Genomic DNA, 17,527 nt, shown 5'->3' with positions numbered 1-17,527 from the left:
AGGAGGTTAAGAGAGGTCGAGTCCGTGGAGTCGGTAATCATCTTGTAATCTTTTCTCTTAGTGAATTGTTTTTTCGCGTGTTGGTCCCGTGGGTTTTTTACTCCAAGTTGGAGTTTTTTCACGTAAATCTCGATGTGATTTTTATTTTTCGCATTTATTTTTATCGCATTGAGATTTGTGGTTTTTGGCTATTACACCTATTCACCCCCCTCTAGGTGTTAGATACAATCTAGATAGATCCTTGGGCTCCTCAAAACTTTCAGATCCAACACAGTCTAACTCTACTGTAACAATACACTCGGCTCCTCAGCGCGAGCGTAAACTCAACCTACAGTCATCTGAGCATCCACCTTGCACTAACAGCAGTGATACAAAAATCTGGGTCCACCGTCAACCCCGATAGCATCTGACAATCCAAACGCTACTGTACAACAAGCTCGGCCCCTCAGCACGAGCGTAATGTCAGCCTGCCCTATGCTGAGTATCCACTACGCACTAACAGCGGTAATACAAAGATACAGTAGCTCCTGAAGCTAAAACTGGTAATTTTTCAAAAAAAATGACAGTGTAGGTTTAACGAGTTTTCTCTTAAGTCAAATCTCAGTTCAACATGTATAATTTCATCTAGAATCAGTAAATAAATGCTCAAAAATTTGGATAATCACAATGCATACAAATCCATGAATTTGAGCCCTAACATAATGAATAGAACCAATAATACATGCTAACGATTCAAGGACTTAGAAGGAAATCTAACGATTTCGGTAAACATTAACCCACCTCGAACACTCATCCAACGTCAGCAAGAAGTCGACCGGAGAAACCCGCACGCTCGCACGACCTCCAACGGCCTCCACCGAACTCAACCACGGCGCACGCTCACAATTCTCCAAAGGCAAGCGAACAAAAACTAAGCTCGATTCTCCAAAATCCCAAAGAAATGAAGAAAAGAAGCTAGAGAGAGAAAGAGGGAACCAACCTGTGTTTTCATCAACCCCAGGCACAAAGAGATAAGGCTGGGGGTTTGGTTTGGTTTTAACGTCAACAAATGACCAGAAAGCTCCTTACCTACTCACTTTTCCAGTTGGAGTACTGATACCTAACTTGGTTACTAGTACTCGGCCCCTCAATCCGCAGCCTCGCATACTTGGTACCGGTACCAACCCGATATAGTACCGGTACTCGAGCTCAATACCGGTACTCAACAAGCAGGTACCGGTACTCAGCATCAAACACACGCGACCCGAGAGCATCCAATTCTGCAATCGCACAGGGGTACCGGTACTCAACACTGAAATCCTGCAGTTTGCAGATTTCAGTGTCAGAACTCCACTCTCGCATCGCGCTGAACCCGTTTTGTACCCAACTCGCGCCAAAACGACTCCGACTTGTCCCGACACTTTCCAGATGTGTCGACAAGCCGCAAATGTTGAAATCTCGCAAACAGCAAAACACCAGGGACACTACAAAATTGCTATAAATTAAAGTTTGAAATCAAAATGTGCCTCGTAGTTTGAGGGCCAAAAGTGTAATTTACCCGTTCTTTTTTTAACATTTTAAAATTTGAAGATGACGATATATTTTCAGCCCTTTTCCATATCATTATTAAGTACATAAATTTGGGCAAGAAAATCACGAAAAATTATGAATAATCAATAAATTACTCAAACAATGCGAAATTATCAATAACCAAATTGAAATATCCATTGCCTTTGGATTTTAATAATCAAACAAATTACATGAGGAATTGTTACATCTATATAAATTTGAAGTGCAAAATTTAAATTATAATTTACTGAACTGCTTCCATTTTCTTTTTTTATTCCTTTTCAGCAGTCACCACACTTTCCTCGAACTACAAACACTTTTACTGGTAGTTCAAACCAACAAGAAATGAACCAATGAAATTCCCCAACAAAACTTATGTTGCTATTTCCTGTCAATACTTTTCTACATCAAAATCTCATAATCACAAACAAAGCGAACTTAGTAATGCATTAATAAGCTCTACAATTGGAAAAGCAGCAGCTACGGTCAAAAGCAAAATGAATAAACAACAGCCATGTTAGCATGGCAGTTTTACTAAACAGAGATGCAGAATGAGCAAAAAAAAAAAAAAAAAAAAAAAAAAAAAAAAAAAAAGAAGATCAAAATTACAAACATTTCATGGCCATTTAACTCAATTGCATGGTTACTCCTAAGCTGAAATACCTTTTCGTCACTGAAACATGCTGCAAACTTCACCAAATTACATGTAATTGTGAACCCTTTTAACTTTTCACTGCCTCTAAATTTTGTGTGTCTGGATTGCACCTTCATCACCGGCATCATCATCATTATCTTCATTCCCACTCTCATCACTAAATTCATACTCGCTGTCATCACCACCATGACTTTCAATCAGATAATCAGAATTTTTCTCATCAATTTCATGCGTATTCCAAGCAGGCGGAAACGTTCTCTGAATCGCTTCCGTGAGCTCACCCCCCGATCTCTCGATCCTTCGAAGACATTTCGACCAGTGCACGGCGGTTCGGAGATCGACGGTCAGGTCGTTCTCGATCATCTCTTTGCAAATACTTACAATTCCTGAGTAGATATAGTCCTCAGTAATAGTTGCCCTAGAGAGAAGAGAGGTCATGAGGCAATGGTATGCAGGCTTGTCAGGCTTCAACCCAGCCTGTTTCATCTCTTCGAAGCATCTAAAAGCCTTCTCAGGAAGCGAAGCCCGCGCCCAGCCTTTAATTAAGGTGGTATATGTTCTAACATTAGGCTTTACTCCAGCAGCTTCCATCTCTTCTACCACTTTTGTAGCTCTCTGTAAGCAAGAATAATCAATAATTATTATATAACTATGGCAAATCACCTATATACCCTGCAAAATTATTCATTTGAATGTATATATTTGTCACTATGAAACCTGAAATTTTCTTTTGTGCCCTACATAAGCTAGCTTAACTTCATGCATTAATACCACTAACCATCCCTAGCGCAAGTGACAAAGGCTTGATAGTTGATGCCCGAGGTTCCAAATTCAAAACCTAGTTGCTTCATGTTTCCAGCAGTTCACTTTTATCCAAAAACAAATGAAAGTAGTGGGTGGCATACTACCTCTCTCTCTCTCTCAAAAAAAAAGAAAAAGAAAAAAAAAGAAAAAAAAAAAAAGAGTTCTTGCATAAATACCCACGTACATATGAGAAAAACTCAAAAATAACTAATTTCTTATCAAAACCAACTTTCCCACATTATAATAGGCTGCTTTGTAAGAAATTTCATTTCCAAAGGACGCACAAATATTCATATTTGTCAGCAACATGTATATAAATAATACCTGATTTTTCCTATAATGATGGCTATGCACAACAAAATAAAACATGTAGACATAATAGAAACCAACTTTTAGATCAATGGGGCTCTTACCCCCCAAAAAAAGCCGATTAAAACTTTGAGCACATTATGCAGTTCTCCAAAATTATAGCCACATTACAATAACTCAATCAATAAACATATTGAAAATGTCAAAGAAGATGGAATACCAGCATATCACCAGCCTTGCAACATGCATTTATGAAGGAAGTGTACGTATGGATGTCTGGAAGAACTCCATCTTGCTTCATCTGCTGAACTAAATCAGCGGCCTCCCACACATCCCCTCTTCGAGCCCATCTGCATGAGCAGACAATGGATAAGGCAAAAATAAATATAGTAACATCATAACTATACAATTATTATAAAATGAAATGGGGTAGTATACTTAAAGAAGGCCAAGAAGATTAGCTATGGTTCCCGCATTATAAGTTATATCTTAATGAACTGAATGTTGCTAATAGGCAGTATAGAATCTAACTTAGGATGAGAAATTTTTTACCTTTCTCCTAGGGGTTGACCTGCACAAATTCGTAGTATCACTATCTGAAACAGGTAAACCCTAACCCAACTAGAAAATAATTTAGGAAGAAATTTTTTACCGTTATCCTGCCCAAAAATTTTTAGGCTAGGGTACCAAACCAGTTCTGGTAGGGTCGGGTTTCTAGGTAGGGTAAAGAGAAATTTGTCATCCCTATGAGAATGGCGAAAAGATATAATCCTCTTCAATCATTGTATTTTTTGAAAAGACGTATAAAACAATTACCCATCAATTAGAATGTTGTAAACAAACGTGTTCCTTGGAATCTTTCGGACGCTCATTTCCCTCGTGACTGCTAAAGCACTTTGCATCCGCCCCGATTTGCAACATGCCTTAAGCAATGCTTCGTATATGAAAACATCAAGTTTTAGTCCATTCTCCTTAATTTTTGTGAAGTATTCGAAGGCTTTGCCTATATCACCATCAGCAGCATAACCGCCCATTATAATTGTGTAGGTATGCTGATTTGGAGTCATCCCAGCCAAAGACATCTTTTCCATGACATCAACAGCTTTTTCCACCTAGAAAACATCAAATAATGATTATGGACTCCGACTCATTAAAGCCTTCAACTATAGTTATTTGCATTTATACCCTTGCAATGTAAAAATCTATAAATATATACCCTTAGAAACAACTCATTTGTCTAAATAACCATGCAACTCTACTTTCTGTTGCAGAATGTTAGAAATCTAACAGAAACACATGAAACAACCAATATAATCCTAAATCCATCTGCATGGAATGGTGTTGGCAAAATATTTGACACTTGATGGTCGATTTCAAGATTTTTAAGAGCCTAACAATCAGAGTAAATGGTTGGTGGGGACTATGAAAAGATGTACAGGGACTTGTGGAAAGATATCTACAACTGCAAAGCATATGCAAACTCTAAATCAATTTTCTCAGAATATAATAAGTCACCTCGAAGGTGAAATGTCCCATCTGGAAAAACCATGATTATCAGGACCTTACAATGGAATAAAACATAGTCCTAGCTTGCAATCACAAAAGGAAATCCCCATAAAACAAGTTATCACAGAACACTTATTCCTACATCCAAACACACCCTGTGTACTGGTGCAAGATGAGAGCAATTTTGTCATTTCAATTCCTTAGTTGAGGACTAAAAAGTTACTACGGTATGACAATGGTCAAGTGAATACATGTTCACAATGTATGTAGTATGTACAACTGCATAGCATATACCAACTCTAAATCAATTTTCTCAGAATATAATAAGTCACTTCGAAGGTGAAATGTCCTATCCAGAAAAACCATGATTATCAGGACCTTACAATGGAATAAAACGTAGTCCTAGCTTGCAATCACAAAAGAAAATCCCCATACAAAACTAGTTATCACAGAACCACTTATTCCTACACCCATAAGAGCAATTTTGTCATTTCAATTCCCTAGTTCAGGACTTAAAAGTTACTATGGTACGACTGTAGTCAAGTGAGTGCATGTTCACAATGTATGTAGTATCACAGAGGGGCATCTAACGAAATATCATACTGTCAAGAACATATAGACAAATTTGCACTTTGGAGAGGTATGCATAATTACATGCATTTTGACAAGTATAAATGCAAAAAATCTGTTAGTCAAAAAAGTACTTAAAGTTAATCATGAGAACTACCTGATGCTTCCTGACGAGACCATGAATAAGAGCATTGTAAGTTTCTACAGTTGGAATACAACCACTTCTTCGCATAAGATCGAAAGTTTCCATAGCTCTTTTCATATCTCCAGCTGCTGCATACCCTTCTATAATTGGCCTAAATGTTCTACCTGAAGGCCTAAATCTCTCCTTTTGCATTTTGTCAACGATACGAAGGGCTCGATCAATATTACCCATTTTACAAAATGCTTCTACCAAAATGTTGTATATGACGCGATCTGCTTTTAAGCCTGATTTAAGCATCTCCTCGAAGATGCTGAAGGCATTTGCATAATCATTTAAATGGATAAACCCATTGATCAACATTGAGTAAGTCTTGCTATTATGTTTGATGCCACATGATTCCATTATTCTGCTTATCTCTAAGGCTTTTGAGACCTTCCCAATCTGTAGAAATGAGTAATAAAAATATTGTTATGCCACACAGTGACAGTGGAAAAATGAACGATATAGTTTGTAGGTAATACTCATAGATAATGTGCACAGAATTGTTATACACAAATGTTATGGATAGATATAACTTCCAGGTGAAAATTTTTGATTGTCTATAAGATCAAATTGCGACAAACGAAGTAGTTTATCTGTCTAGTTTTTTAAGTACTTGCTTCCCCATTAACAAAAACAACTTTGTTTTGATTTGTCCGTGAAAGATCAGATTGCATACAGACCAGCTGGCAATTATCAGTTTATCACAATTATTTCTAATTATGTTAAGTGAGTAAACTTTATAAGGATACACAAGTACAGAAGCCAAAAATAGTCAGAGTTAAGGATAAACTATGGCAAACGACGCGAGAAAAGAAAAGTCCACCTTAACATACAAATTGATAAGACAACCATAAGTAATAACTGAAGGTGTGAATCCACATTCCTGCATAAATTGTAAACAATCACATGAAAGTTAGAGATTAAGCATCCACTAGTCAGCATTTAACACTCCAGTAGATTTGCAGTACTTTCACTAAGAAAGAAACATTAAACTAGAATTACACAATAAACAATGTTACTAGCAAACAAACCTTAAGTCTTTCAAACACAATTAAACATTTCTCTTCATTCTGAATATTTGTGTAGCCATGCATCATACTGTGATATGCATCAATAGGAGCATCTATCCCATTTTCTTCCATTTCGCGGACCAATTCTTCAGCTCTACCCATATTCCCAGCTTGGCTGAAAGGATTGCACATATTGAAGCAATCATTAGTAACTGCAACATCGATCAATATCAGTTTTATCAGACCAAAAGAGTCCATATTACAATTTGACCAAATGTCTATTTTTAATAAGAAGAGAAATATGGTAAAATCCTAGGGCTGAATTGTACGATCCCTGTGGCCCTAGAGATTATACGAAAGAAGTTAATGAAATAAATCTTGAATGTTAACATTTGATAGTATAAATGTATCATATATCATGGTTCACAACCGCATTCATAATAATAGCTTTAGAACAGTTAACAATACTGTGTTGAATAATTATTTACGAGTACAGCGAACCAAAATAAAGAGACAGAAAGTTTGGAAGAATTTTTTTTTTAGAAAAAAACTGCATTAGCCATATGCATCATCTTACACCAGATTCACAGATACAACTTACAGAACTTGAAAAGAAAATTCATATCCATCTTGAAGTACTTACCAATGAGCATAAATAATGTTGCTATATATAATGGCATTCAGGGACGTAAGCTTCTGTTTTGCCTCTTCAAACCAGTTATCTGCAGATCTTCCAAAGCACCATAAGGATATTAGCAAGAAGCCCACCATAATCATATATTGGGCCAAGGCCCGACGAATGATGGGACAATAACAGCTTCTGATCTAAAAGTCAAGCAATATTAATGAATAAATACAAGACAAGAAATTAAACAGATAAAACAACAGAACCACATAAAAGATAGGCTTAATTAGAAATTTAGTCCTTGAAGGTTGACCTTGATTTCAAATTTTCCCTCATAGCTTCAATTGTCAAAATTTAGTCCCTGAAGTTTTGTTTTCATAACAATTAAGCTCTATAAGTCTACTGCCCGAAAAAAAAAAATCACCATGTCAGCATCATCAGCGGACTTTGCTTTGTTTCAATTAAAACTACGAAATTGAAATTGTGGTCAAACTTCAGGGACTTCATTGTTATGTCAGAGGATGAGCTTGAAATCCAGGTCAACTGCAGGGATTAAATTGGTATATGCCGGTTAGGAACAATAATAACTCACTCAGAATCATTAATCTTGGCAAAGCCTGCAATAAGGATACTGTAAGTCACCACAGTAAGCTCAAGGCCCTCAGTCTTCATCTCTTCAATGCACGATAATGCACCTCTCATATCTCTATCAACTGCATAAGCGTGAATAAGGCTGCATGAAATAAATTACACTTAATGCAGGTGATGCACAATTCCAACATGAGCAACAGAATAAATGCTTCCTGATGTTGATCAAATAGCTCATTTAACATAGCGGTGATAGGACAAATGAGTCACGGAAGAAAAATGCAAAAGCAAAAAAAGAAAAAAGATTACAATTTTAGTTTGACGACCTATTCATATAAGACAGAGAAGATAAAGATTACAGGAGATTCTAACAGGTTTATTTTCTCTTTCTTTATGAGGATTTAAGGACCCATAAGTAGAAAACACACTTGAAATCTAACCCCCAAGACTAAAGAACCACAACAAGGCACAAAGGGGCTAAAAGGGGAGAAGAATAGGAAGTTCTCACAACTTTCATTTTGGGTGGTTTGACAAAGCTCGAATGTAAAGAAATGGATCTCCATGTTGATCAAGTTTAAGGATAAGTTACTGCTTTTAAATTCCTCTTAATTTCTTAGCTTATAATGACTGCTTAACTTACGAATAGCATGTTAAGTTCAGAATGTAGCAGTGCATTTACCCCAATAGACATGCGGAAAAGAGGATCTCCGCCCTGGCAGAAGACCCAATTTACCCCAATGGACATATGTACAGGGTCAAATTACTTGGTGTAAAAGATAAGCTAGTAGTCATGCAACCCTAGATAATTCGAATACTTTCACATAATTAGAACATGCAAGAGACATTTTCTAAGTAAATTAGATCCTGTTACAAAAATTCATTGCTCAAGCTACTATTATTAATCTGCTTTTGTACAGAAACACCTTACACCAGATTATTAGTCATAAATCATAATCTCATAAACAAAGTCTAAAAAGAACATTTTATATTACTGTTGGCTACCCTGACTAAATCCTATACCAATTGTCCAAGCTTTGGAATAAGAGCTCCAATACAAAAGAGAGGGGGAAAACACACATTATCCTACACGTGCTGTCCTACTCAAGTAACTTTCTTGAAATCAGAACCAATATAAGAACTTTAAAGGCCAATTTGCATAAAAAATCCACTAGTTTTGAGCTTTTGCAAAAGTAGGCCGCCTTTTTGGATTTAGCAGATTCGGGCCGGATTTTCAAAAAATTGACCAAAATACCCTTGTTCCCTTTTCTCTCTCCTCTTTTTTTTCTCTCGTTTTTCTTTTTTTTATTTCTCTCCCAAGAGGGCGGGGGCGGCGGGGGCGGAGGCGGAGGCGGAGGCGAAGGCGGAGGCGGCCCATCTCGCCTCTGTCCGGCACACCCTCATCCTCGCCCGCGCACCCCCCGCCTTCCTCGCCTCCGACTCCACCGAGGTCGCGCCTCTACCCTTTTTTTTCTTTTCTGTCCGACCCTCCTCCATCGCTTTCTCAGCTCTTTACAACAGTAAAGAGGGTAACGCCGCATCCTCTTTCTCTTCTTTTTTTTCTCTCGTTCTTTTTTTTCTATTTGACCTCCCTCCACCGCCTCCACAACTCTTCACGATAGTAACGAAGATAGCGCCGCATCCTCTTACTTCGCCTTCGCTGGCGCAGGCACCGACACCGGCACCAAAGAAGGACACGGAGTGAGCGCGAGTGAAAGTGGAGCCAAGAAAAAAATGTAGAAAATAAATAAAATAAAAAGAATAAACAATAAAATATAAAAAAAAACCTTTTTCTACAAGAAAAATAAAGAATCGGAGAGAAAAGAAGATGATGAAAATGCATTGTTTCAGAGAAACGTTGCACTATTTTAAAGAAAAATTATATTTTTCTCAATGAAAGTTGCACTCTTTGAACGAAACTTGCACTTTTTGGACGAAAAGTACACTGTTTCTCCTTCACACGAAAACAAAGAGGAAGGAAGAGAAGGAAGAGGAGAAATAGTGTAATTTTCGTCTAAAGAGTGTAACTTTCGTTCAAACAATGCAACTTTTATTCAGAAAAGTTTAATTTTTCTCTCAAATAGTGTAAGTTTTTTTTAAAACAGTGCAACGTTCCTCTGAAAGTGTAACTTCATTATCTTCTTATTTTCTCTCTGATTTTTTATTTTTCTTGTAACTTTTTTCACCCTTTTCGACCCTCATCGCCTCCTTCACCGCTTCCGCGGCTCTCGGCGACGGTAACGAGGGTAGCTCTACATTCTTTTCCTCTTATCTCCTCCTTCGCCGGCGTCGGCGGGCCTTGGCGACAATAACGAGAGCGGCGCCGCCTTTTCTGCCTCTGCCTCCGCTAGCGCCGAAGAAGGAGAAGGAGAACTTGAAATGGATCCGAATGAGGGACGGAGGCGATGAGGTCATTGTTGAGGAGGTGCTTGTCGCCCATAAGGGTGAGGAAAAAAAGACACGCCCATCTCCAAGGAGTGAACAAAGATGCAGATGGTAGAAAAAAAAAAAAAGTAAAAAAAATAATAAAAAAAAAATTTTTCTGCTTAAAAGACCATTATATATCATTTTTCGATAGCAGTAATGATATTTAATGGTCCTTCTCATCCGGGTCCATTTCAAGTTCTCATTTTCTTTCTCCGGCGTCGGCGGAGGCGGAGGCGGAGGCGTAGGCGGGGTGGCGCCGCTCTCGTTATTGTCGCCGAGGGCCACTGGCACCGACGGAGGAGATGGAGGAAGAGGATGTGGCACCGCCCTCGTTACCATTGCCGAGGGCCGCGGAGGCGGTGTTGAAGTGATGAGGGTCGGAGAGAGTGAAAAGAAGTTACAAGAAAAATAAAAAATCAGAGAGAAAAGAAGAAGATGAAGTTACACTATTTCAAAGGAACGTTGCATTGTTTTAAAGAAAACTTACACTATTTGAGAGAAAAATTAAATCTTTCTAAATAAAAGTCGCACTTTTTGAACGAAAGTTACACTCTTTAGATGAAAATTACACTATTTCTCCTCTTCCTCTTCCTCCTTCCTCGTTGTTTTTGTGTGGAGGAGAAATAGTATAATTTTCGTCTGAAGAGTGCAACTTTCATTGAGAAAAATATAATTTTTCTTTAAAACAGTGCGATGTTCCTCTAAAACAGTGCATCTTCATTATCTTTTTCTTCTCTCTGATTCTTTATTTTTCTTGTAGAAAAAAACACATTTTATATTTTATTCTTTATTTTTTATTTTATTTATTTTTTATATTTTTTTCTTGGCTCTGCTCAGACCCGCGCTCACTCCGAGTCCTCCTTCGGGGCTGGTGTTGGTGCCTGCGCCGACGAAGACGGAGTAAGAGGATGCAACGCTATTTTCGTTACTATCATGGAAGGTCGCGGAGACGGTGGAGGGGGGTCGAAAAGAAAAAAAAAAGGAACGAGAGAAAAAAATGAGAGGACATGGCGGTACCCTCTTTACTATCGTAAAGAGCCGGAGAGGNACGGCACTTTAAACCTTGCTTTAAAGGCTAATTTGCATAAAAAATCCACTAGTTTTGAGCTTTCGCAAAAGTAGGCCGCCTTTTTGGATTTAGCAGATTCGGGCCGGATTTTCAAAAAACTGACCAAAATACCCTTGTTCCCTTTTCTCTCTCCTCTTTTTTTTTCTCTCGTTTTTCTTTTTTTTATTTCTCTCCCAAGAGGGCGGGGGCGGAGGCGGAGGCGGAGGTGAAGGAGGAGGCGGCCCATCTCGCCTCTGTCCGGCACACCCTCATCCTCGCCCACGCACCCCCCGCCTTCCTCGCCTCCGACTCCACCGAGGTCGCGCCTCTACCCTTTTTTTCTTTTCTGTCCGACCCTCCTCCATCGCTTTCTCGGCTCTTTACAACAGTAAAGAGGGTAACGCCGCATCCTCTTTCTCTTCTTTTTTCCTCTCGTTCTTTTTTTTCTATTTGACCTCCCTCCACCGCCTCCACAACCCTTCACGATAGTAACGAAGATAGCGCCGTATCCTCTTACTCCGTCTTCGCCGGCGCAGGTACCGACACCGGCGCCGAAGGAGGATGCAGAGCGAGCGCGGGTGAAAGCGGAGCCAAGAAAAAAATGTAGAAAATAAATAAAATAAAAAGAATAAACAATAAAATATAAAAAAAACCTTTTTCTACAAGAAAAATAAAGAATCGAAGAGAAAAGAAGATGATGAAAATGCACTGTTTCAGAGAAACGTTGCACTATTTTAAAGAAAAATTATATTTTTCTAAATGAAAGTTGCACTCTTTGAACGAAACTTGCACTTTTTGGACGAAAATTACACTGTTTCTCCTTCACACGAAAACAAAGAGGAAGGAAGAGAAGGAATAGGAGAAATAGTGTAATTTTCGTCTAAAGAGTGTAACTTTCGTTCAAACAATGCAAACTTTATTCAGAAAAGTTTAATTTTTCTCTCAAATAGTATAAGTTTTTTTTAAAACAGTACAATGTTCCTCTGAAATAGTGTAACTTCATTATCTTCTTATTTTCTCTCTGATTTTTTATTTTTCTTGTAACTTTTTTCACCCTTTCCGACCCTCATCGCCTCCTTCACCGCTTCCGCGGCTCTCGACGACGGTAACGAGGGTAGCTCTACATTCTCTTCCTCTATCTCCTCCTCCGCCGGTGTCGGCGGGCCTTGGCGACAATAACGAGAGCGGCGCCGCCTTTTCCGCCTCTGCCTCCGCTGGCGCCGAAGAAGGAGAAGGAGAACTTGAAACAGATTCGAATGAGGGACGGAGGCGATGAGGTCGTTGTTGAGGAGGTGCTTGTCGCCCATAAGGGTGAGGAAAAAAAGACACGCCCATCTCCAAGGAGTGAATAAAGATGATGCAGATGGTAGAAAAAAATAAAAAATAAAAAGTAAAAAAATAATAATAATTTTTTTTTCTGCTTAAAAGACCATTATATATCATTTTTTAGTAGCAGTAATGATATTTAATGGTCCTTCTCATCCGCCGTTTCAAGTTCTCCTTTTCTTTCTCCGGCGTCGGCGGAGGCGGAGGCGGAGGCGGGGTGGCGCCGCCCTCGTTATTATCACCGAGGGCCGCCGGCACTGACGGAGGAGATGGAGGAAGAGGATGTGGTACCGCCCTCGTTACCATTGCCAAGGGCCGTAGAGGCGGTGTTGAAGTGATGAGGGTCGGAGAGAGTGAAAAGAAGTTACAAGAAAAATAAAAAATCAGAGAGAAAAGAAGAAGATGAAGTTACACTATTTCAAAGGAACATTGCATTGTTTTAAAGAAAACTTACACTATTTGAGAGAAAAATTAAATCTTTATGAATAAAAGTCGCACTTTTTGAACGAAAGTTACACTCTTTGGATGAAAATTACACTATTTCTCCTCTTCCTCTTCCTCCTTCCTCGTTGTTTTTGTGTGGAGGAGGAGAAATAGTATAATTTTCGTCTGAAGAGTGCAACTTTCATTGAGAAAAATATAATTTTTCTTTAAAACAGTGCGATGTTCCTCTGAAACAGTGCATCTTCATCATCTTTTTCTTCTCTCTGATTCTTTATTTTTCTTGTAGAAAAATATATATATTATATTTTATTCTTTATTTTTTATTTTATTTATTTTTTATTTTTTTCTTGGCTCTGCTCAGATCCGCGCTCACTCCGAGTCCTCCTTCGGGGCTGGTGTTGGTGCCTGCGCCGACGAAGACGGAGTAAGAGGATGCGGCGCTATTTTCGTTACTATCATGGAGGGTCACGGAGACGGTTGAGGGGGGTTGAAAAGAAAAAAAAAGGAACGAGAGAAAAAAAAAATGAGAGGACATGGCGTTACCCTCTTTACTATCGTAAAGAGCCGGAGAGGCAATGGAGGAGGGTCTGAGAAAAAAAAAAAAAGAGGATTGCGGCGTGGTCTCTGCAGGGTCAGAGGCGAGGAAGGAGGGAGGTGCGCGGGCGAGGGTAAGGGTGGGCCCGACAGAGNAGAGGGTTGCGGCGTGGTCTCGGCAGGGTCAGAGGCGAGGAAGGAGGGAGGTGCGCGGGTGAGGGTGAGGGTAAGGGTGGGCCCGACAGAGGCAAGGTGGGCCGGGGCCGCCACAGCCGCCGCCTCCACCTCTGCCGCCCTCTTAGGAGAGAACGAAAAGAACGAGAGAAAAAAAAAGGAAAGAAAAAAGGGAACAAGGTATTTTGATTAGTTTATTGAAAATTCAGCTCGAATCTGCAAAATTCAAAAAGACGGCCTACTTTTGCAAAAGCTCAAAACTAGTGAATTTTTTATGCAAATTGGCCAACTTTAAATTACGCAAGCAGCATAACAGGTATTACCTTGTAAACACATATGAATTTGGCTCTATTCCTCTCGCTCTCATGTTCTCGAAGGTGGCACGAGCATGGTGCTTATCCCCTCTTTTTGCATAGTACATCACCATTAAGCCATACTCTCTCCTGGATGGCTAAATATAAAAGAACATAGTAAGTAGTCTAGAAAAGGATCAGCACAAATAATGTAGCTCTGTACTTACGCAAATCTACGTTAAGTTTTAGAAATGTAAATCCATGTAAAGTCTTCAGATCGCCAGATTTGCACTACACGTTGTAAGATGGTAATGATCAAAATGCAATAGCAGGTCAAGGTACCAGCCAATTGCAACTTTCCTGTATTTTCGTTTGTTACAGTAAATGTTGATATCTATATTTGCTCTCCCCATTTCTATATTTGCTCTCCCCATTTCATAGTTTCTCACTATTCAAAGGAAAACATCAGGAAGACAAATTAAATATCAAGAATATATACTAAAAATATGACACACATATTGCTATGGGAAAATCATAGAATTTAATGAGGAATTTGCACTTTCATTAGCAGCACCTTAGAGCATTCTCAATTACATGCGTTTTATGACATTTTGGCTTTTTATTCCAAACGTATAGACTCGAACCCAAAGCAGCGAGTATCTTTCATGTCTATAACTTCAAAATTCTGCACCTAGGGTTTATTAAGAGAAACTAAATTCCAAAATTCTTTGAAATCATTTTACGCATTGAGCACATTGACTTGTCCTCCTTTTCCTAACAGCCATTTTGTTTATTTCCTCCATTCTTCCAACAAACTATTGTAGCATATTCCAATGTTCAGCATTAGAGAGCAAGTAATTTTAAATTCGCAGATAAAGAAAGAAAAGAAAAATTAAGTCACAGCATAGCATGAACAAATTTACTTTTACTGGTGGCGTCATCCTCATTTTCTATTCGAAGCTACCATTTAAGTAAGTTTCGCATCTAATCACCAATCACATAATCTAAAACATAGATTAATTGAAAACAGAGGGACTCTTCAGAGCTCTCAGAATTCTGAAACAAGTTTCATACCTTCTCTATTTTCTCAAAGGCGGAGACCACAGCCTGCCAATTCTCTGGCTGAGCCTCCAGAACCTGCCGGAACTTCCTACAGGCCCTATCCCTTTCCTCGTGCCATGTCGACCGGAAATCTCTCCCCTCCCCGGACCCTGCCACCCACCTCGCCCTCTCCTCCGACCTCGCCCGCATTCTCCTCCCATCATCCAACCGAACCGTAAGGACCCTCCCGTGGAACTCCACGCTGTCGAAGTCCACCGCCCGCGCCGCCGTCTCCTCCGTTCCGCTCAGGGTCCTCGTGGCCTCTGATGAGCTCCACCTTCTTTATCGGCCCGAATTGGCGGAAGAACTCGGCGATCTCGTTCTTCTTAATCCAGAGCGGGAGGTTACCCACGAATATCTTACCGGGTTCCCTGAAATCAGCGTTTGCCGACGCAGATTCGGGGCTCGGCGCCGGAGAAGGGGGATCGGAGGTGGGAGGATCGGGAGATAGGGCTTCTTGTGGAGGTAAGGGAGGGGGAGGAGGGGGAGGAGGAGGGGGGGCGAGCTTACTTGAGAGCCAGAGCTTGGAGGAGAGGGGATTGGAGGAGGAGGGTTTGGGAGGTTGGGGAAGAGACGGGATCGAGGGGCGACGTGCGGCGGCGGAGAGAGGCGACGGCGACGGCGGCGGCGGCAGAGGAGGAGAGGGTTTGCGGGAGGAGAGGTGGAGGTGGAGGGGAGGGGAGGGTTTGAGAGGGGGTTTTAGAGAGAGAGTGGTGGAGGGGGTGTAGGAGGAGGTGGGAAGAGAGAGAAAATCCATGAATTAATAAACAACGGTTTTTTCCTTATTTTCTTTTTATTTATGATAATTAAGGGGATTTTCCATGGGAGGAGGGAGTGGGAGCTCCTCGCGCGAGGACGTAGAACGAAGGATGGCGAAGGAGGGGAGAGAGGATAAGAAGAGGAAGCATGCGTGGCCCTGGTCCACCACGTCATCCGTGCACCGTGTTGGCAATGAAAGTGATGAGGATTGAAATTAATTATTTAAATTACTTTAGTAGAGCTTTAATAAAATTAAAAAATTTATTAATTTTGAGATTTTAGAAAAGTAGGCTATTATTTTGGATTTTGCAGATTCGGTCCGGATTTTCAGAAAACTGACTAAAATACACTTATTGCTTTCTCTCTCTCCTTTTTTTTCTCTCGTTATTTTTTTTTTTCTCTCTCCGAAGAGGGAGGCGAAGACGGAAGCGGAGGTAGAGGCAGAGGTGGCCAGCCTCGCCTCTGCCCCGTGCACTCTCGCCGGCGTCCGTGCACCCCCCGCCCTCCTCGCCTTCACCCCGCTGAGGCTGCGCTCGCCTCCGCCCCATGTGTCCTCGCTCGCGCCTGCTTACCCCTCGCCTTCCTCGCCTCCAACCCCGCCTTTTTTTTTTCTCTCTGATCCTCCTCCACCATCTACAGCCCTTTGCAACGGTAAGGAGGACGGCACCGCATCCTCTTCCTCGGCCTTCACCCTCCACCTCCACTACAGCAGATTTTCCATACACCAAACCCATCTCTGAGAACCTGTCGTCCTCACCACCGCTGATGATGACGAAGAGGAAGCACTTTTCAGTGCCGAGAAACTCGCCGGTGAGGAAGGGAGCACGCGGCCCATCGCACCCATCTGGGACCAGCGACGAGCGAGGTGGAGACGTTGGAGAGCGCGATGACGCCAGAGAAAAGGGAGGCGGAAGCGGAGGCGGCGTCCCAACGCGGCCTTGACGGGGTCAGAAGTGAAGAAGGCAGGGGGTGCACGGGAGCATCTCTTTGATCAAGTGCTTTTGTTCGCTTAAAACAAAGCGAAAATTAACTAATGGCCAAAAACTAGATAATAAGAAAGAAAAGATGAAATTGTACTGTTGTAAGCGTAAGTTGCACTCTTTGAGATATAAACTATAACCTTTAAGATGAAAGTTATATTTTTTAAACAAAAGTTGTACTCTTTAAAAGATAGTTACACTGTTTCTCCTCCTCCTCCTCCTATCTCTCCGTTTTTTTGTACTTTTTCTACGCCCAACTCCTTTTTGCCTCCACCTTCAACAATTATTTTACCAGATTTGCTGCAGTGGAGATGGAGGGCGAAGAAGAGTTGGACGTAGAAGAAGCATGAGAAAGCGGAGGGGAAGGAGGAGGAGGAGGAGAAACAGCATAATTATCTCCCAAAGAGTGCAACTTTTGTTTAAAGAGTGTAATTTTTATTTTAAAGATTGCAGTTTACATCTCAAAGAGTGCAACTTATGTCTATAACAGTGCAACTTCTTCTTCTTCTTCCTTTTTTTCTAGTTTTTCTTCCTTATTTTATAGTTTTTGGCCTTTAGTTATTTTTTTTTATTTTATTATTACAAGTGTCTAAGTCTCTTATATACTCAATCACATCTCCGTTCATATCCGATGTGGATTAT

At 40.4% G+C, this 17,527-nt stretch overlaps 1 protein-coding gene across 1 annotated transcript; it reads right to left on the bottom strand.

Moving 5' to 3' along the window:
- LOC109710478 (pentatricopeptide repeat-containing protein At5g04810, chloroplastic) lies at window positions 1,908–16,014 on the bottom strand. Its single transcript, XM_020233081.1, is given in 11 exon segments — window positions 1,908–2,818; window positions 3,537–3,666; window positions 4,133–4,428; window positions 5,550–5,978; window positions 6,403–6,462; window positions 6,611–6,764; window positions 7,233–7,319; window positions 7,807–7,947; window positions 14,076–14,203; window positions 15,120–15,384; window positions 15,386–16,014. Coding segments are annotated over 11 exon segments (2,739 nt in total). The 5' UTR covers window positions 15,904–16,014; the 3' UTR covers window positions 1,908–2,287.

Source organism: Ananas comosus, linkage group 5 (assembly GCF_001540865.1).
Source record: "Ananas comosus cultivar F153 linkage group 5, ASM154086v1, whole genome shotgun sequence".
Lineage (NCBI taxonomy): Eukaryota > Viridiplantae > Streptophyta > Magnoliopsida > Poales > Bromeliaceae > Ananas > Ananas comosus.
The sequence above is the reverse complement of the archived record's forward strand: the minus strand, read 5'-3'. Positions and strand labels throughout refer to the sequence as shown.